Source organism: Lontra canadensis, unplaced genomic scaffold, assembly GCF_010015895.1.
Source record: "Lontra canadensis isolate GAN:19392208 unplaced genomic scaffold, GSC_riverotter_1.0 scaffold134, whole genome shotgun sequence".
Classification (NCBI taxonomy): domain Eukaryota; kingdom Metazoa; phylum Chordata; class Mammalia; order Carnivora; family Mustelidae; genus Lontra; species Lontra canadensis.
In genome coordinates this window covers 2,665,846-2,686,753 of record NW_022631128.1, presented here as the reverse complement: position 1 = coordinate 2,686,753, position 20,908 = coordinate 2,665,846, and the positions used below count along the sequence as shown (strand labels likewise).

Sequence of the window (20,908 nt, the reverse complement as noted above, 5' to 3'; positions counted from 1 at the left end):
GATTCTCAGGGTACCTGGCTGGCTCAGTCAGTAGAGCATACCACTCCTGATCTCAGGGTTTTAAGTTTGAGCCCTACATTGTGTGTGGAGATTACTTTAGAATCTTTAAGGGCACCTGTGTGGCTCAGAAAGTTAAGCATCTGCCTCAGCTCAGGTCATGGTCCCAGGGTCCTGGGATCGAGCCCCATGTCGGGCTCCCTGCTCAGCAGGGAGCCTGCTTCTCCATATCCCTTTGCTCTGCACCCCAACTCATGCTCTCTCTCTCACTCACTCTCTCTATCTCAAATAAATAAAGTCTTTAAATAAATAAGTAAAATCTTAAAAAAGAGAGAGAGAGAGGATTCTTTCTAAATCGACTTAGCAGGATTCTTGCCGCAACTGGACTACCCAGGTTGACGACAAGGCCCAAGGACAAGTCCTTGTTGAAAAGAGGTCTCAGAGGAGCCTGACTGAAGTTTGGTCAAGGAGAGAGTCTTTGTCACTTGTGAGCTCAAACTGAAGCTACCATAATCTTTGTTGGGTGTCATCTGAATACCAAGGGTACTCTGTGACCATTGCCTAAATGGAGCCAAAGATACAAATGTGGTTTTTGAGCCTTCTGGCCTTATATTTGAGGTTCATGCTGCTTTCCCTGCTCTGGTCACAAAAAAGAAAGGAGAAATGTCATCTAACCAAAAGTGACCCAGGCAATCTATGATATGGGAGAAAATATTTGTAAACCATATATCTGAAAAGAGGTTAATATCCAAAATATAGAAAGAACTCATACAACTCGATAACCAAAAACAAATAAACAATCCAGTGTGGAAAAGGGCAGAAGAACAGAACAGGTGTTTTCCCAAGGAAGCTATCCAAATGGCCAACAGGTACATGAAAAGAGGCTCAACATCTGGTCATCAGGGAAACACAAATCAAAACCACAATGAACTGTCACCTTAATAGAGAGCAAAACTGATAATGAGCAGAACCAGAGGAGGTCTGCAGGGACCTGAAACCAATGAAATCCCTTTAAAAAGGGAAGGATTTTGGCAGCAAACTGTCAGACTCTTCAGACATGACCCCTCTCTGTCTGACCACTTTAAAAAAAGGCAAGTGCCACCAACTGATCTCCAAACAGAACCAAGATCCTTCACTGCTTGAATGTAAGTATCAGTAAGTGCCAAGAGCTGACCCGGACTGAGGCTTTATCTCAACTGCGTGCCCACAGACTGACTTTGTGTTTGGTTCATTAAACTTCCTACGCCTGTTATCTTACTGGTTGTGTGGTTTGTCTTCTATCCTGCTCTGTTTAAGAAGCCAAGTTGAATCACATGGTGAAATGTCATTGAGCTTGGAATCTTGAACCTGCTTTATCATTGTGATTAACTTTGCTTTATGACTGAATAAAGCTGACATTGTGGAAAGACACAACTCTTGTGTGCGCCTTCACAGTGTGCTCATGGCACACCTTACACCTGTTACAATGGCTATCATAAAGACAAGAGATAACAAGTGTTGGCAAGGATGTAGCAGAAAGGGAACACTTGTGCACTGTTAGTGGGAATGTCAATTGATACAGCCACTGTGAAAAACAGCACGGAGTGTCCTCAGAATATTAAAAACTGAATTACTATATGATCCAGGAATCCCACTTCTAGGTATACATCTGAAGGAAATAAAAACGGGATCTTGAAAAGATATCTGAACTTTCGTGTTCACTGCAACGTTATTCATAATAACCAATATATGGAAACAACCTAAGTGCCCATCAACAGATGAATGGATTAAAAAGATATGGTATATACATACAATGGAGTATCATTCAGCCATGAGAAAGAAGAAATGCCTGTCATTTGCAACAACACAGATGGACTTTGAGGATATTATGCTAAGTGAGATAAATCAGACAGAGAAAAACAAGTACTATATTCTATTTTGTCACTTATATGTAGAATCTTAAAAAGCTGGGGCATCGGGGCACCTGGGTGGCTCAGCTGGTTAAGCATCTGCCTTCAGCTCAGGTCATGATCCCAGGGTCCTGGGATGGAGTCCCGTTCAGGCTCCTGCTCAGCAGGGAGTCTGCTTCGCCCTCTCCCTCTGCGTGCTCGACCACACGCGAGCTCTCTCTCTCTCTCAAATAAACAAATAAATCTTTAAAAAACTAAAAAATAAATTTAAAAAATTAAAATTAAAAATAAAAAGCCAAACTCATAGGAACAGGAAGTAGAATGGTGGTTGCTGGGGCTGATGGGGTGGGGGGAAGTGGGGAAAAGTTGGTCAAAGGGTACAAAGCTGCAGTTATGTAGGATAAATAAGTTCTGGAGATCTAATACACAGCATAGTGATTATAGTCAACAATACTGTATTATATGCTTCAAACTGCCTAGAGACTGGATCTCAAATGTTTTCACCACAAAAAAAAGATAATTATGTGACATGACCGAAGTGTGGGCTAATGTTACAGTGGTAATCACATTGTTATATATAAATTTATCAAATCAACACATTATACAATTTAAACATATACAATGTTCTGTGTCCATTATATCTCATTTGAAAAATGACTCCATGAATATTCTTAAATATTCCCTCAAATCCCATAAAACCTAACGTTTCTGTGGGAATTCTACTATAGAAGAAAATATAAGACCATTTTTATAATAAAAAATGTTTTTTTAATAAAAAAGGGAATAAAGATTCTTGGCTGTGATGGTGATCAGGACACATTATCCCAAAATATGGTATCTTGGCATATGGAATATTTTAAGCTGAAGGAGTATGAAAAAAACAGCAGAGGCAACTTCCCTCATCTTTCTCCCCTAAAGCAGATCATAAGGCCCTCATGTGAGAGGGGCCCCAACTACACCCAGAGGAAAGGAGCATCCTTATGTCTAAAGAGACAGGAATTCTGAGAAGAATCTGAAGGAACAGGCCTTGCTAATTTTCCCTCAGTTTACTACATGTACCTCATACTCCTTTGTCTATCATATTCCTCTAACAACTGTCTACTCCTTATCAAACCCAGCATAAAAATACTCGGGGGGCACCTGAGTGGCTCAGTGGGTTAAGCCTCTGCCTTTGGCTCAGGTCATGATCTCAGGGTCGTGGGATCGAGCCCCACATCGGGCTCTCTGCTCAGCAGGAAGCCTGCTTCCCCCTCTCTCTGCCTGCCTCTCTGCCTACTTGTGATCTCTGTCTGTCAAATAAATAAATAAAATCTTAAAAAAAATACTCAGGTCTGTTACTTCAGGCCTTATAAAAGCTCCCACATCACATAAAACATATATTAAACAGATCTGTATGCTTTCCTCCTGTTCATCTGTTTTTGTTAGTTTAATTTTCAGACCTACCCAGAGACCCTAAGAGGGGCAAGGAAAAGTTTTTCATCCCTTAAAGCTGCATTCAAAAACCTTTTGAGCAAAATTAGTGTGGGCATGTTCTAGCAGAAATGGAATTTTACCCCCATTTCCTGATTAAACCATTTGTTGTGATAAGCCCTTCCTAGCTCTCTCTTATATGTCTCTCCTACACTCCCTGCCCCTCACCAGGAGCACCTGTATCCCCATTCTTCCTCTCACCTTCCTATCCCCCCTAGGGGCCCTTCCTCCATAATTTGATCCCTCTATTCCAGCAAGTGGTGCGTGAAGATCTAATCCTTCCTTTTGACTCATCAGAGCAAAGCTGCAGCCATTAACATGATGAAGAAAAAGAGAATATGCAGAGGAAAAACTGTTCTGAGGGGAAACTTTACAAGGGGTACAGAGTTATTTTAAAAATCAAAGCCAACATAGAAATAAAATAAGCCAAATTTCTCATCTTCTTTGTCTCCAAGCTGTCCAAAGGTTTTCAAAAACCTCATTAATGAACAACTTCAGAGAATACCCAGATCAGTGAAAAGTTCTGAGGCCACAGGCACTAGAAGCATCTAGAATCAGCAGATAGGAATCGTAAAGCCATTAGGACCAAATATGCATACACGGGATCTTCATGCCTTAAAGATTCAGAGAATCTGGGGTGCCTGGGTGGCCCAGTGGGTTAAAGCCTCTGCCTTGAGCTCAGGTGGTGATCCCAGAGTCCTGGGATCGAGCCCCGCATTGGGTTCTCTGCTCAGCAGGGAGCCTGCTTCCCCCTGCCCCCCCTGGCCCGCCTCTCTGCCTACCTGTGATCTCTCTCTCTGTCAAATAAATAAATAGAATCTTTAAAAAAAAGATTCAGAGAATCTGAAATTAAATCTTCTCTTTCACCCAGAAAAAAAACACTGTATCCCCTACTGATCACATTTCAAATCCAACCAAATGGGGTAACCTTTTGTGACTTCCTTACTCTTCCTAAATTCCTCCTTTTAACTTCCCTGCTCCTAACCCTCCATTCATCTTGCCAGAAGTTCCTTAAGGAGAAATATTTGTGTTTCAATGGAGAACTCTGTATCGCCTAGAGCCTATCAGATTCTAGCCCTATTCTCTGTCTTGGAGCTACTTTGCACATCTTTGTAAGATGTAGGTAGCTGATAGATGTGTAAGATCTGTCCTGTTTGGTAGCAATTCTAAGGAACTCCTTCCTTCTGTGGCAAAACCATTTTTGTGGACCTTTGCAACTTGCCTCAACATTCCTTTACTTCATATAAATCTGTACTGTTTTGACTTTTTCTTTGAACCAATTATAACATCCACCTGTTCTCTCTTATCATAGAAGTGACCGACACTCTCCTTGGCCAAACTTTGGTCAAGTTCCCTGAGCACTCTTCTCAGTGAGGCCTTGATGTTGACTCTACCCCCTTGGGGGGGCCTGCATAGCCCAGTTGTAGCCAACATCCTAAATCATTTTAGCCAGAATCTCCCCACCCTTAATAGCCCATCCTCCTGTCCTGCTTTTAGCAAAAATCCTATTAACTCAATTTAGTAAGTCTCCCTATCCTTTTGATGTCTCCTCTCAGTAATTTTCCATCCACTGATCCCCTTATTCTGCTCCTAGGCTCTAAGTCCCCAGGTGCCTTTGTTGTATTTGGAATTGAGCACAGTTCTATACTGAGCTCTCTTTTTCCCTAATACAGTAGTTCCTGAATAAAGTCTGTTTTACTGCTTGAACTACTGGAAGGCTCTGGTTCTCTTTAATACGAGTAAAATTAATTCCTTAACATGTGTTGACTTTTGAATCTGTATGAGAGTCATGATTTTACCTTTCTCTGAAAATTATATTTCAACAGCCTTCTCCTGCTCTCACCAAAGCATATGAGAGATTTTGCCACCCCAAAATATGTCTTTTTGGCGTAAGGATTATTTTAAGTTGAAGGCAATCAAAATCCAGCAGATTCAGGAAAAGCACTTTACCTCCTCCTCAACTGCCTAAATTTACAATTGGATGGTGGGCCTGTACTAGGAAGAGAGCTATTACCAGCAATACCTTTTACCTAAGAAATTTGTCTACATAACAAGGCAACCTTTGTTCTCCAGCCATCTATTCTCGCCTTTCTGTGAATGGCCTTTTTCTCCTCTGTATCCCAGATTCCTACCCGTTTCCTCAGCTCAAACTGTTTTATAAGCTGCAGTGACCTGGCTGCCCTTTGGGTCTCATATTTTTAATGGGTTCTTATACTTATGGAATTTGTTTTTTTCCTGTTAATCTGTCTTATGTTGATTTAATTATTAGTCCAGGCAAAGAACCTATAAAGGAATAAGGTGAAATTTTTCCTCTTGTACACATATCTGTCACTTTTCCTAAAGAAAATTGATTCCACACAGATCTTTTCCAGGAAATCTTTATGATTTTCTTCAGTGTTGAACCACTTGATAGTGGATCGATGTGTAATGTGTTACTTTGTTATTAGGAGGATTTACTATCCCAAATTAGACTGAGTTCCCAAGAATCCAGAGAGTCCTGTGTTTCTTTGATATTCCCAGACAAGTGCCTTGCACAAGACTGGTGGAAATAATGTTTGTAGTGATATCGTCCTGAGGTGTCAGTCTGACAGCCACTTCCAAAAAGAAAATGGGAAGCAGGAAACATCCAAGCAAAGCAACGGATCTCAAAGATACCCTTAACAGCCCATGCGATAGAGCTGAACTGTTTCATTGCCCTGGGCCCTGGTTCAGATTTGGAATTCCTCCTCACACACACCACTTACTAACAAACTAACGCTTGTTTGTCCAGTTCCTTCCTACAGCCCATTAGAAGCAATGACCTGAAAGTGGGCACTTAGAAACAGGCCATGATAACAGAATGGTAAGGAACAGCCGCAGTGTCACTGAGGGAAGAGATTTTTGAAAAGGAGTAAATCAAATAAAATGAACTGCTGTATTGCCGGCCAGTTTTAAAAAATAGATGTCTATAGAAAAGAGTCTGGACCTGTGTATAACATTCTCTGCTAAATGTAGGACAACGTATAATATAGTGTTGGTAGATGTCGTTCGTATATGTGGCATCTCGATTTATAAGAAAGCCAGATAAAGACGAGGGATCATTTCTATAGTTTGTTATAAGAATGCCAGATAGATTTAGTATTACTGAAACACAAAGAATACAACCAAATGATTGTTTGGTAAATATTATCATGATATCAATGCCTGCCAATTTACTTGCATTCATTCTGATGATCAGAATACTGGTCTTCAGACAACTGCCGAAGACCTATCTTGCAGCCGGGCACTAATTGTTAGAACTCAGCTGCTGATGAGTTGTCTAAGGCCAGTGTCCCAGAGCCCGGGCTTTGGGCTTCATAGGACAGTAGTCCTTTCCTTCCTCTGAGCAGGCCTTACAGCAAGCTCACCTTCAGGCATTTCTAACCGGGCTAATCTCCTCCCACGAAAGCAAACTTGCTCAAAAATCAGGGGCTCATCATAAGACTGCTGAAAGCAAAGAGTTAGGGATCTCCAGAAAAAGAAAAATGAGCTATAGCTTTTGTGACACAAGAGAAGTCTTTGGGGCCCCTAGCTGTTTTCCATGATCTATGCCCTATCTGTCCAAGCATGCTTCTTGAAGAACTTCCTAGGAGGTGTCAGAATTACAAAGAAATGCAAAACCTCAGTAGTTAAGGATTTTAAGGGAAAAAAAGAGAATTCGAAAACTCCTAAGTCTCTAGTCTAACTATATCAGAGACAATAAATCAGTGGTAAAAACTGCCACTGCTGTTTCAAAAGTAAGCAAGACACCGCATTCCTTACCTGAGAGAAGGAGCCCAAGACACTTCCAGTTTATACTGGCTCTCGGAGCATGTAAATGTGGGCATAAGAGTGTGCCGGCATACTTGGAAACCACGCCTACACCTCCATCCTGTGCTAATGAAGCTAATGCTTCTCCTAGGGCAGAGACTTTAACATTATAATGAAACAGAGGCAACTGTTGCAGTATGGGGGGAAAGGGGCTCGCCCAATGTAATTTCATGAATCCTGAAAGGCTCATTCAAATTTGATAACCTCCCCCCCCCCAGAAGAAGCAGTGGCCATCTCAAAACTCATACGTAGAATTGTTGTGGGATCATGGAGCTCAAAGGTCAAGAAGGAATTCTTGAGATGCCTTACGGTGCAACTTAGTAAATTTATTGAAGTAGCATGGGGACAGGACTCATGGGCATAAAGAGCTGCACTTGTGCTGATGAAGCTGGTGGTTGTATGCTTTGTGCTCAAGGGGAAGGGGACATGCGGGGAGTATTAGATCATAAATGTTTTCTTCATATTTCTACTGGTGAAACTACTTTTGCAAGATTTCTCTGGTGCTCATCATTCAGTTCGATATTAACCATTGGTGAGATTTACAAGCAGTCATGAGACCCTTTAAGAATGTAGCAACCAGCACGTATTTGATCCTTATCGAAACTATGCAGACTATAGGTCAACCTTTTGTAAGGACTTATTTAGAAACTGTCCCTGCTCCCCTTCCCCCAGGGGATTTACTTGGAGACAAGTCCCGGAAACCAGCTTCAGGTAACAAAGCCCAGATACAAAGGTGGGTCAGGCCAGGTGGAGACATCCGATCAGTGGGGGGATGCATACTGTCTCCGTGGTTACCAAGGAGTATGGGCCCCGCCCTTTGGGAGCCTTTTGGGCTCCAATCCCAATCAAGGTGTAATAGGCTGATTCAAATGTCTACTAGGGTAAATTGTAACTCAATTGGTCACCTAGCATCACTGTGGAGTTTCCTGTTTGTGTTACAATCTCATTGGCCACCTGTGCGTGGCCAGGCCCGACCGCATGGCCTTTGCCCTTAAAACCTAGTCTATGAAACAGAGAAGGGTCGCCCTCTCTTGTAAGAGGTGCGGCCCCGAACGTTCGGTTAGATTCTTGATGCTTGGCGCGAAATAAAGCTTTGCTTGACCTTCGCTTTGTATCAGTCTCGCTCCTTTAATCACGGACCCATTATTGGGGCATAACACCTTTCAGGCTAAAAGTGCACATTTTTCTGCTTCTATCCTTCATCACAATAATGGGCATTTGTGTTGCCAAGATGGCTGCTTAATGTCCCCAGAGACCATCTCCAGACGTTTAATGTATTCTCTGTGAAATTATTCACAATGGTAAAGATAAATTTGTTCAAACTTTACGAAAATATTGGTGAGGAAATTTTACTCCAGAAACATGGCCAAGTCTTGCCCTGTCATTATCATAACTTGCCCTGTAATTATCATAGCTTTTTCCAGGAAAAGCTATAAAGAAAAGCAGAGCTCAGATCCCCTGCCTCAAAAACCATTTGAATGGGGTGCCTGGGTGGCTCAGTCAGTTAAGTGGCTGACTCTTGGTCTCAGCTCAGGTCTTGATCGCAGGGTTGTGAATAAAAGCCCTGCACTGGGTTCCATGCTGGATGTGGAGCCTACTTCAAACAAAACAAAACATTTGAACATTTTCAAATGGGTTTTATTCAATTGCTCTGTAGGGGAGGAAAATATTTTCCCTCTACCCTTCTAGATTCTTGGCCAAGACCTCCCTGTAATACAAGACAGACTAACAAGAGAAAAACAAACAGAAGTTTAATAAGATGTATACCTCACATATACATGGGAGATACCCAGAAAAACAATAAAACTCCCCCAAATGGCCCAAGCCACCAGCTTAAATACCATCTTCAGCTAATGACAAAAGAAAGATTTTGGAGGGGGAGGAGCAGTTATGGAAACTTCCCAGGAAAAGTACAGTAAGGTTGTTATGCAGATTTAAGTCAGGCATATTCTCAATTGAAGTGAGTTTCTCGAAAATAAATCATCCTTCTCTTCCTGCATATTCTCCATTGAAGTGAGTTTCTCGAAAATAAATCATCCTTCTCTTCCTGGTACAAAGAGGGAGACACCCCTACAAATGGAGATTTCCCTTACAAAAAGTTCCTTCAGCTCTGTTTTCAGAGATTCTCCTGTGTCTTCTTTTTCCTTACAAAAAAAATCAGCTCAAAATAATCTGCATGTCAAAGAGGCATATTTTAGGGTGCCATATTCTGCTACCCTCCAGCCCAAATCACAAAATTTTGAACAACACTGAAGGAGAATAGAATATGCCACCCCAAAATCTGCAACTCTGGCATAAAAATTATTTTTTGGCTGAAGGCAATTGAGAATCAACAGATGTAGAAAGAAGTTCTCTCAGAGCTTCCATTATCTGACTCAAAGCAGAAACTTCTGGTAACTGAGGCTTCTATAAATTCCTGCTTCAGATTTACTCCCAAGAGAGAGACCCAGAGTAAATCTACCATAAATCCCCTCTCCAGGGAAGTTTTATGGCCATGAAGAAAAAGGAAAGACCACTTGCACCTGCATAAACAAACATCACAAACTTTCTTAGCTCCCATTTGTTCTCCTAAAACCTGTCTTTCCTAAAAAACCTATTTGTTCTTTTCATAAGAGCCTTTTTCCCCCTCCCTTTTCTCTACTAAGTCAGGTATATAAGCCTCCCAATTCTAACCACCCTTCTGAGTTACTTATCACTGAGCACTTCTGCATGTATGTACACTGTGTGTGTAAAAAACAAAACAAAACAAAAGAATTGGCTGAGGCACGGGGGTGGCTCCATCGGTTAAGCATCTGGCTCTTCATTTCAGCTCAGGTCATGATTTCTGGGTTGTGAGATAGAGCCCTGTGTTGGGCTCCATGCTGGATTCTCTCTCTCCAGGGCACCCAGGTGGCTCAGTCAGTTAAGTGTCTGCCTTTGGCCCAGGTCATGATCCCAGCGTCCTGGGGTTCTTCAGGCTCCCTGCTCAGCAGGCAGTTTTCTTCTCCCTCTCCCTCTGTCCTTCCCCCATCCCCCATCTAAAAAATAAAAATAAAATTAAAAAACAGTGTTTTGTCTTGCTCATCTGTCTTTTGTCAGTTTAATTTGCAAGCCCCATGCACTGAACATAAAAGGGTACAGGAAAAGTTTTTCCATCCCTGCAACACTTGAGTAATGGTTTATTAGTTTTATGTTTGGATTGTAGTCTTCTCCTACTAAAAGGCTAATATATATTGCCAAAACAAACAAACAAAAACCAATAATAGATTTTGTTTTTCCACTTGGATAGTATATTCATTACTCTCTAGTGATAGGGAATCTCACTTTACAGGTGAAATACTTAAGAAATTGTGTAAGGTACATCCATTAAAATAAAAACTTCCTTGATCATATTGACCTATTAAATTTTGACAGAACTGAATGGACTGATGATCTTTTAAAACCAAAATCATCCCAATTTCCACAAAAGTTTAATTTCCCCTGACATAAAATCTAGCCATTAGTTCTAATGATAATGTGATCTTCATCTCAAAACCCTTAGAAGCCCTCACATGAAATGATTCCAGAAGGACCCATGAGATTATGATGATTCCTCCTCTATCAGGCTCCACCTTATTTACACTTCTAGCTTATCAAATATTGTCAAAAACAACATCATATGCTCAACAGGTGCAAGTGCATTCTCAAAGAGAATATTCCCAGATAGACCCTTACATGATTTGTCTTTGGGTGACTAGGGTTGTTGGGAAGAGACACCAGTAAAACGACACCTTAGAGCTACACCAGAAAGGACCCTTTCAGGTCTTTTAACTACAAATACTGCATTTTAAAATATTTCATTTATTTATTTGAAAGAGAGAGAGAGAGAGAGAGAGCACATGCAGAGTGAGCAGCAGGCAGAGGGAGAGGGAGAAGCAGAGCTTCTCGATCCCAGGACCCGGGGTCATGACCTGAGCCGAAGGCAGACCCTTAACCGACTGAGCCACCCAGGTGCCCTTAACTACACGTACCACATTTAAACTCCAGGGTACGCACTCACGAGTACATGAAAGGCATTGTCAGTGATACCATAAACAATACGTTTGTGCTTCTTCAGTGTGCACCCTGGGATGTTCTTTTGGTGTAATCAGATGGATTTCCTATGCTTGCCATACTAAAATATGCCTATACTTTTTGAGTATACTCATTCAGCCTTTCCAGGCATTCAAAGCTGAACTTCCCTGTGCTCTCATTTTATTACTATTTTGACATATTCCCTTACCAGAAGTATCCAAGACATTATTTCACTGATTAGTGCAAGGATTTATGCTCTAGCTAGGAGTTCCTGAACTAGATCATGTTATCCATAATTTATATCAGACTCTGGCTCAAACAGCAAAAGAAATAGTGCAAGCATTAGAAGTATAATAGATGAGCATAAATTTATCAGATAGAAGTTTTATTTGCTCACCAGCCAAAATGGAGTCTGGACAATGAGCAACACATTTTATTGCACCCAATGAATACCTTAGAAGTGGAACAATCAATTAACTAAATAGCTGCTTGCTTAACCAATATTGATGAAATTAATCCTCATGAATTGCTCTCCAGGTTGGGCTTAGGCAAACGAAGAAACTGGACATGCAGTGGATTTCAACATTTCTTATTGTTATGATCATCCTTAGGCTTTTTGCTCTCCTTCGCCATCTAACATCCAGGTTCTTTTTTTTTTTTTAAAGATTTTATTTATTTAGGGGCGCCTGGGTGGCTCAGTGGGTTAAAGCCTCTGCCTTGAGCTCAGGTCATGATCCCAGGGTCCTGGGATCAAGCCCCCGCATTGGGCTCTCTGCTCAGCAGGGAGCCTGCTTCCCTCCCACCTCTCTCTCTGCCTGCCTCTCTGCCTACTTGTTATCTCTGTCTGTCAAATAAATAAAATCTTTTTTTTAAAGATTTTATTTATTTATTTGACAGAAAGACAGCAAGAGAGGGAACACAAGCAGGGGAGTGGGAGAGGGAGAAGCACGTTTCCAGCCAAGCAGGGAGCCCAATGTGGGGCTCAATCCCAGGACCCTGGGATGATGACCCAAGCCGAAGGCAGACACTTAACAACTGAGCCACCCAGGTACCCCTAATGTCCAGGTTCTCAAATGCTGCTGCATAGCCATGATCCCAAAGTTAACTCATGATCAGCATCAGAAGGAACCCGCAGCCCTCATGGTCAACCCAGCTGAGTGCTGAGTGACTGAGAGGTGTAGATGAAAAATTCTGGGAAAGTTGCTGGTATCTGGTTAGCAGAGGTGAGACGGAGAAGACGGTGACAGATGTAGCACAGACACAGCCTGTCACACATTGCTGGGAATTAAATTCCCAAGGTCCCCCGGGAATCCATAAACATCTACACTTGTTCCCCACCCCCCCCCAGGACCCAGTCTGCTGCCCAAGGGCAGAACACCCCCAGTTGACCTTTTGCTGGTTGCCAGCTTACCCCACAAGAGGAAAACAATGTTCACCATTTCCAAATATAGCTGTAGTTTTCCTTCTTTCCTCTCTCATCTTTCTTCTAGATAAGTCCATAGTTTGATAAAATCAATCTGTTATTCGTGTTTTTTGTTCAAGCAAATCAGTGCAATAATAATCAACAATATGTCTTTGGGTCATTCTTTTATTACCATGTGGATTGGGGAGATCCCCAGGCCCTGAAGCCTCTACCCAGCCCATCCCTGCATGTCACCAAAGGCTTTCTTGTTGCAGGAAAGACCAGACATGGTGGTTGAGCAGCACAAGTGGGAAAAGCTTATTAAAGAGAGAGTACCCTCTCAAGATGCGAGAGCAGGTGAGCTCCAGGGGAAAGCTGAGCTCCCTGGGGTTTTGAGTCTCTATCTTTCACTTACAGTTGTTCAAGAGGGGTGGAATATTTATTACTTGGGGATGGGATTTCTTGGGAGCCCGTTTCATACCTTTCCTCCTTTACTTGGTTAGGGTGTCTGGCTTTCCTTGTCATGGGCCTGTCTGGTTTGATCCAGCTTCTTATGGCTTTGTTTTTGGAATGGTGCCAGGGCAGGTTTCTAACTTTCCCAGAGCAGGCATGACCATGTTCTCTGGCCTCCAGGCTTTCTGTTAAAACCTAACTAACTGGGGTGCCAGGTTAGCTCAGTCATTTGCGTGTCTGACTCTTGGTTTCAGGTCAGGTCATGATCTCAGGGTCCTGAGATCGAGCCTCACATCTGGCTCTGTGCTCAGTGTGAAGTCTGAGATTCTCTCCCTCTCCCTCCCAACCCCAATAAATAAATAAATAAAATTAGAGAGAGCACAAGACTGGGGGTGGGGAGGGGAGAGCAGAGGGAGAGGGACAAGCAGACCCCCACTCAGCAGGGGAGCCAAAGTGAGCCTCTTAACCAACTGTGAGCCACTCAGGTGCCCAACCAGGGGCTTTTATAACAAAACACCACTGTCTTTCCCTATCCCAAACCATCCCCCTCCCACACCATGCCCCATCCCTTCTGGTTCCCTTCCCTTCATAGAGGCAACTAAGATCACTGGTGTCTTGTATCTCTTTCTAGAGGTATTCTAGATATGTACACACAAACTCACCTTTACATAAAGTTTGCATAATACTCTGAATCTTGCTTATGTCACTTCACAATATACCTTGGAGTTTTTTTTTTCACTGTCAGTCTAACAAATAAATACATAAATAAATAAAATCTTAAGAAAATGACTAACTGCTTACTCTAACACTTGGATACATGCTATTCTAACCTCTATGGGCCTCAGTTTCTTTATCTTGAAAAATGGGGATGTACACTATACACGTAGAGAAAATTAAGAAAGATCACAAAAGTGCCAGTGCCCAGCACTGCATTCTGCACATTTGCAGAAAAGCTGCCTTCCCAGGTGAAGTTGATGAAGGTGTTCACATCAGGCACTCTAGACGTGTTACAGGGTCACCTGGGTGGCTCAGTGGGTTAAGCCTTCAGCTCAAGTCATGATCCCAGGATCGTGGCATCGAGCCCTGCACTGGGCTTCCTGCTCAATGGGAAGTCTGTTTCTCCCTCTGCCTACAGCTCCCCCTGCTTGTGCTCTTGCTCTCCTTCTCTGGCAAATTAAAAAAAATCTTTTTTTTAAGACTCTTTTTTTCTTTTAAGATTTTACTTATTTATTTGTCAGAGAGACACACCGAGAGAGAGAACACAAGCAGGGTAACCAGGAGAGGGAGAAGCAGGCTCCCTGCTGAGGAGGGACCCCCCCCCAACATGGGGCTCAATCGCAGGACCCTGAGATCATGACCCAAGCCCAAGGCAGACGCGTAATGACTGAGCCGCCCAGGCCCCCCAATAAATAAAATCTTTTTTTAAAAGTGTAACAGGTAGAAAGGAGCTTACATGAAATGCTTGGTGGAATCCTAATCAATCAATTAATCATTGTGTGTGTGTTAAGCTCACTGCTCTGGGAAAGATACAGAAGGACAGACAAGATCCGTTCCTTTAAGGAAACAATAGGGGTTGTGGAGATAAAATACACATATGAACCAATACTTCAAGAATATGACCATGAAAAAAAAAAAAAGAATATGACCATGGTGGGGGGCACCGGGTGGCTTGGTCGCTTAAGCGTCTGCCTTCCACTCGGGTCATGATCCCAGGATCGTGGGAGAGAGTCCTGCTTCTCCCTCTCCCTCTGCCACTCCCCCTGCTTGTGCTCTCTCCCTCTCTCTCTGTCAAATAAATAAACAAAACCTTTTAAAATAAAAACAATGAATATGGCCATGGTGGAGCTTAACAATATGAATAAACTGTGGGAAGGCAAAGGAGGGTGAGGGGTGCTTAATGCAGGAAGATTTAAAGGTGTGGAGGAACAGAGGCAGACTGACCTGGTCATCGGAAACCTGCATCTTAGCTCCTTCTGGTGCCCAGTCGAGTTCCTCAGCATGATGTGTTACAGGTCAATACCCTAGACTGAAACCTTGAGTGACAGAAGCACTTTGGGCCTCACTTTCCTCACCTGTAAAATAAGAATGACCATATCTACATCAGAGTAGTGTGCTTTACTCGTGAAATTTGGTGAAGAGCACTTAGCAGATTTAAAGCAGGAAATTTATAGTAGCTGCTATCATTGCGATTTCAGTTCCCTATCATTGACATTGCCTTTTTAAAAAGATTTATTTTTATTTTAGAGAGAGAGGAGAATGAGGTGGGAGAGGCACAGAGGGAGGGAGAGAGAGAGAGAGAGAGAGAGAGAGAATCTCAAGCCGACCCCACCAAGCACAGAGCCCGACACGGGGCTAAATCCCACGACCCTGAGATCGACCTGAGCAGAGACCAAGAGTCAGACACTTAGCCAACTGCAACCCAGGCACCCCTGACATTTCCTTTCTATTCTTCATTCTCTCACATCCCCTCTTGCAACACCCGCTTTGCTCCCCCTTTCATAAAAGTTCCTTGTTCTTCCTGGCTTCTCCTTTTGTTTACCCTGTATGTACCCTAACTCCCTCCCCACCCCACCCCACCCACCCCACCCCCAAACACACGCAGAACTCATCTGTCACTGCCTTGCTTAGCTTTCCGAGGTCTAGATTAAATCAGGACAGTATTTCCAGCATGTTTTTGCCTTTATATAATAGCACTCTTCGCGGACAGCACTATGTCCTAATAGCTTTTGTAGGCAGAAGCCTCTGATTGGCTTATGAGGCAAGCATACTACTTTAGTAGCCTTTGAGTTTCCTGAGGCCCGCCAGAACAAGGCGCAGAGTTGTCCAGCTAGATCCCCAAAGTCGGAAATTTGGTTTCTCTGGGATAAAGGCCAAGTAGCTCCCCCTGCCGTTCCTGAGTGCACTTGGCTTCTGCGCTGCATGGGTAGGGCCCTAAGAGGAACTGACCTAGGAATGAGAACCAGTCATCTAACAATCTGTGTCCATTGGGAGTCCTTCAGCATCTTGAACAATAAACGTTTGTGGTGACTGAAACCCCTGACAAGAGTCATTCATAACTCCTGGATTTATGTGTTTGGCTGGGCAAGTGAGCACAGGTGCACCTGCGTAAGTATCAAGGCCCCCAAATCTTGTACTGGGTGACTTCCTGCGTGTTTTTCAAGTTTTCAAAACCTGCGCTGACCAGGGCATAGTCAGCTTTATCCTGCGCCCATGTAAGAGAGCTTCCATTGTGTGGGAATGTGTGGAGATTATTTTTTTAATAAAAGCCAAGTGTTCCCTGTGGACCAGTTCCTTAATTTCACAGTGAAATAGTGTCTGTGCCAGGTTTGATTTATTGTTTCTTTAAACATCGCACCTACCTTCAGGTTTATTCGTCTCATTAAAGATATTCTGCTTCTCTTTTTCATGCCCACCTCCTTAAAGGCAAAGAAGGGCTCAGTGGGGGGGGCGTCTGGCGCCCCCTGTAGAGTCCCCTTCCTTTCCGCGGAGCCCTGTCAGGGGCTACCTTTCCACAGGGGCATCAAAAAACAAGCCAACTATCCCCTTCCAGCTTTTGCTATGGAGATTACGAATGTGTATATGAAATCTAATAACTTCGGTTATGGTTTCCAGGCAGCAGTGGTGGTGAACGGCTTATCCTGCTGACAAACGTGCTTCATGAAGATCTGCCCTTACCCCAGGCACTGGAAAAGATAAACAGGATAATCCTAAAGACTCCTATGCAGTCACAGGAACCTGGAGCCATCTGGTCGGGACAAAAATAAATCCGTGATGAAGGTTTCGTGAACCTCCAGGGACTTGGGCAACTGAAATGGCATGACTCGCACAGAAGAGCATGGGGAGACCGGCAGCAGGGACCACGGAAGCCACCCTAACTAACACACATGGAGCAAAGGACTTCTAGAATAAAATGCCTTGTATTTTCTGGGGCTAAAGCTCAGAAAGTAACTTGAAAGTCTCCCAGCTTGATAGAGACAAATCAAAACATGAACTGATTGGAGGAGAAGCTCTTTTCTGGTACAGAAACACAACACAACACAACACAACAGAAACTAGAAGTGTCATTTAATTGGCATTTAGCAAACCAGAGGGCTCAGCCAAGCAGAATTATTCGGCTGCCTTGTGTCAAGATGCTCCTCTCTGAGAATTCCGTGTGGAGTTACATTTTTACATATGCTTCGGGTTCTAGATTGAGCAAATCACAATTATGCAATATTTGGGACATAGTCATACTAAAAATTGTTTGTTGTTTATCTGAAATTCAAATTTCACAGGACATCCTATATTTTATCTGGCAGTCCCACTGTGAAAATCAACGAAAACCACCCAAATAAGAACAACAACTAAAAAAAAAAGCGATTTATTTAGAATATGCTGTAGCAAGGGAGTCAGGCATCATCAATTACGGTTGGCAGAGATGCAAAGCAGGCAGCAGAGTGGGAAAGTTTTATAGTAAAAAAAAAAAAGGAAAGACGTCAGGTATGCCCTGTGGAAAGAAATGAAGACAAACCAAATGAGAAAAGCAAAGGCCATTTATTCTGAGCTTCTGAGAGCAAGGGTGTCATACACCATCACTTGCCTTTCAGCAGACTCAAAGGCAGACAGAGAGGGTAAAGCCTATAGTAAAAAAGAGAGAGAGAGAGAGAAGGCTTCAGGCGTGCCCTGACTGGAGGCCATTGGGATGGGGAAGCTGTAGGCAGATTAACTAGAAGCAGGGCTTCCTAGATGATTGGTTCGGGGAACATACTTCGCTTTTTCCCGTTGGTCCGAATTTAGAAGCCAGAGAATGAAGGAAGCTTGTCAGTTACTAATCAAGTCCTGGCCATTTAGGGCTGGTTGTTACAGAAGGTGTATGATTTATAGCAGGCTGGCTTCCTGTATTGTTTATTGTTGATAAGGGTCTGTTTTCCTGAGCAGGTTGCTGCAGGTTGTAGAGCCAAGTTCTATTTTTTTTTTAAGATTTTATTTATTTATTCGTGAGACAGAGAGAGAAAGAGAGGCTGAGGGAGAAGCAGGCTCCCAGCGGAGTAGGGAGCCAGATGTGGGACTCAATCCCAGGACCCTGGGATCATGACCTTAGCCGAAGGCAGAGCCACCCAGGCGTCCCCAAGTTCTATTTTTTTTAAGATTTTATTTATTTATTTGACAGAGATCACAAGTAGACAGAGAGACAGGCAGAGAGAGAGAGGGAAGCAGGCTCTCTGGGAAGCAGAGAGCCTGAAGTGGGACTCGATCCCAGGACCCTGAGATCATGAACTGAGCCGAAGGCAGCGGCTTAACCCACTGAGCCACCCAGGTGCCCCCCAAGTTCTAGTTTTATATGTGGTCTGATCACTGCCCATTCGCATATGCTGTCTCTCGGTTCTGATGGGAGGCTGCTGGTAGGAAAAGCTGGGAGCGGGCTGTGGGGCGCCTGGGTGGCACAGTCCGTTAAGCATCTGACTCCTGGTTTCAGCTCAGGTCATGATCTCAGGGTCCTGAGACAGAGTCCTGCCTTGGGCTCCATGTTCAGTGCAGAGGCTGCTTAGGACTCTCTCTCTCTCTGCCCCTCCCCCACCCCCAAATAAATTATTATTTTTTAAAAGCTGGAGCATGGCTACTGAGAAGCCGGGTCTTCTGTGATTGGTTTGGGAAGCAGATTTGGCTTTCCCTGTCGAGTGCTGAGTTGAAAGCTGGAGCCAACAAGAGGGAAGCTGGCAGCTGTTAATGAAGTCCAAACCAGGAATTTGGAGCCTGCGTGGCTCCAACTCAGGCACCCGAGTTTCGTGTTTTATCTTTCTCCCTACCACTAACATTTTACCAAAGGTCTACTGATAATATATGTTCTAAACCAGCCATCCTCAACCCCAGATACACGTTCAGATAATCTGGGAAATGAGTTTTGAATGTTGATGCCTGAACCCCAGACCCAGCTTGATTGGTATAAGGTGGGCCTGAAAATTGGTATTTTTAAAAGTTCACCTAGACAATTCCAAGGGGCAGACAGGGTTAAGGAAAACTGTATTTAAAAATAATGTATTATTTTTAAATTTAGATTTACTAATTATATTTTTATCAAGCAATATAGTTATAAAGTTCTAAAAGTCTACTGATACTTTCTAAGGCTTTTAAAACTGCAATGTCTGGGGTCCCTGGGTGGCTCAGTGGGTTAAAGCTTCTGCCTTCAGCTCAGGTCATGATCTCAAGGTCCTGGGATCGAGCCCCGCATCAGGCTCTCTGCTCAGCGGGGAGCCTGCTTTCCCTCCTCTCTCTGCCTACTTGTGATCTCTGTCTGTCAAATAAGTAAATAAAATCTTAAATAAATTAATTAATTTAAAAAATAAATAAAAATGCAATGTCTTTTCTTTAAAGAATTTGTCAGAGAGAGAGCGCACAAGCAGAGGAGCAGCAGGCAGAGGGAGAAGCAGGCACCCCACTGAGCAGGGAGCCCAAAATGAAGCTTGATCCCAGGACCCTGGGATCATGACCTGAGCCAAAGCCAGACACTTAACCAACTGAGCCACCCAGGTGCCCCAAAAAATGCAATGTCTTGTTCTACTCTTACCCATCTCTGATTGTCATTCCGCAGAGGCAACCACATTCAACCCTTTTAACTATTTCCTTAAATTATTTACCTCTATTTATCAGTGCTATTATTATACTGATATTACTTATTTTCAATTTTATCTATTATAAGTTGACTTCCTACTATAGAAGATAAAGATCTACCTCTTTTCTTCCAGCATTTTGCACACATACTTTGCCTTCCTCCCATCTTCCCAGCAGATTTATATTATGGTTTGGGGTTAAAGCAATAATCAGTGTTAACATAATTATGGCCATGTAAATATAATAAAATGGCAAACTTGTGCCCTAACATATCAATAATTAACTTAAATATAAATAGTTTAATTATACCAATTAAAAGAGATATTAGCAGCATAGATTTTAAAAAATTAATCTAATCATATACTGTCTGTAAGAAACCCACTTCAGGGACACCTTGGTGTCTCAGTCTTTTAAGCATCTGCCTTTGGCTGAGATCATGATTCCAGGGTCCTGGGATCGAGCCCCATATCGGGCTCCCTGCTGAGTGGGGAGCCTGCCTCTCCCTCTTCCTCTGCTGCTCTGCCTGCTTGTGCTCTCCTGCACTCTATCAAATAAATAAATAAAATCTTTGAAAAAAAAAAAGGAAAAGAAACCCACTTCAAATACAATCATATAGGTAGGTGAAAAGTAAAAGGATAGAAATATGAATATAATGCAAACATTAATTTTAAAAAAGCAGGAGTGACTGTATTAATATTAAAGTAGACTTCAGGGAGCCTGGGTGGCTCAGTGGGTTAAGCCTCTGCTTTCAGCTCAGGTCATGATCTCAGGGTCCTGGGATCGAGTCCCACATTGGGCTCTCTGCTTGGCAGGGAGCCTGCCTCCTCTTCCTCTCTCTGCCTGTTTGTGATCTCTCTCTCTCTGTCAAATAAATAAATATATAAATCTTAAAAAAAAATAAAGTAGACTTCGGAGCAAAGAAAATTACTAGAAACAAAGGACATTACATAGTGGTAAAAGAAGCAGTTCACTAAGAAGAGATATTGAGGCAGAAAAAGCATCTACAAAATCCAAAACCCATTCATGATTTTTTAAAAAAGAAAACTCATCAAACTAGGAATAGAGAAAAATTTCCTTAACTTGATAAAGAGTATTTATAAAAAACTTGTAATTAATATTGTATTTAATAGGGAAAGACTGAATACTTCTCCCATAAGATGAGGAACAAAGCAAGGATGTATGTATCCCATCTTTTTTTTTTTTTAAGATTTTATTTATTTGACAGAGAGAGATCACAAGTAGGCAGAGA

The 20,908-nt window shown here is 42.7% G+C and overlaps 1 protein-coding gene across 3 annotated transcripts in view; it reads right to left on the bottom strand.

Annotated features, from left to right (window-relative positions):
* Window positions 1-20,908, bottom strand: part of PAGE4 (PAGE family member 4) — a 128,612-nt gene that overhangs the window by 89,256 nt on the left and 18,448 nt on the right. For 2 of the 3 annotated variants that reach the window (XM_032842998.1, XM_032843003.1), the window contains exon 2: window positions 15,013-15,143. The exons of the other annotated variant lie outside the window; for it this stretch is intronic. Coding sequence is in view for 1 of the 2 variants with exons in the window: in XM_032843003.1 (XP_032698894.1) it covers window positions 15,013-15,033 (21 nt within the window). In the remaining variant the exon portion in view is untranslated. The remainder of the gene's footprint in view (window positions 1-15,012; window positions 15,144-20,908) is intronic. 3 annotated transcript variants of the gene reach the window in all.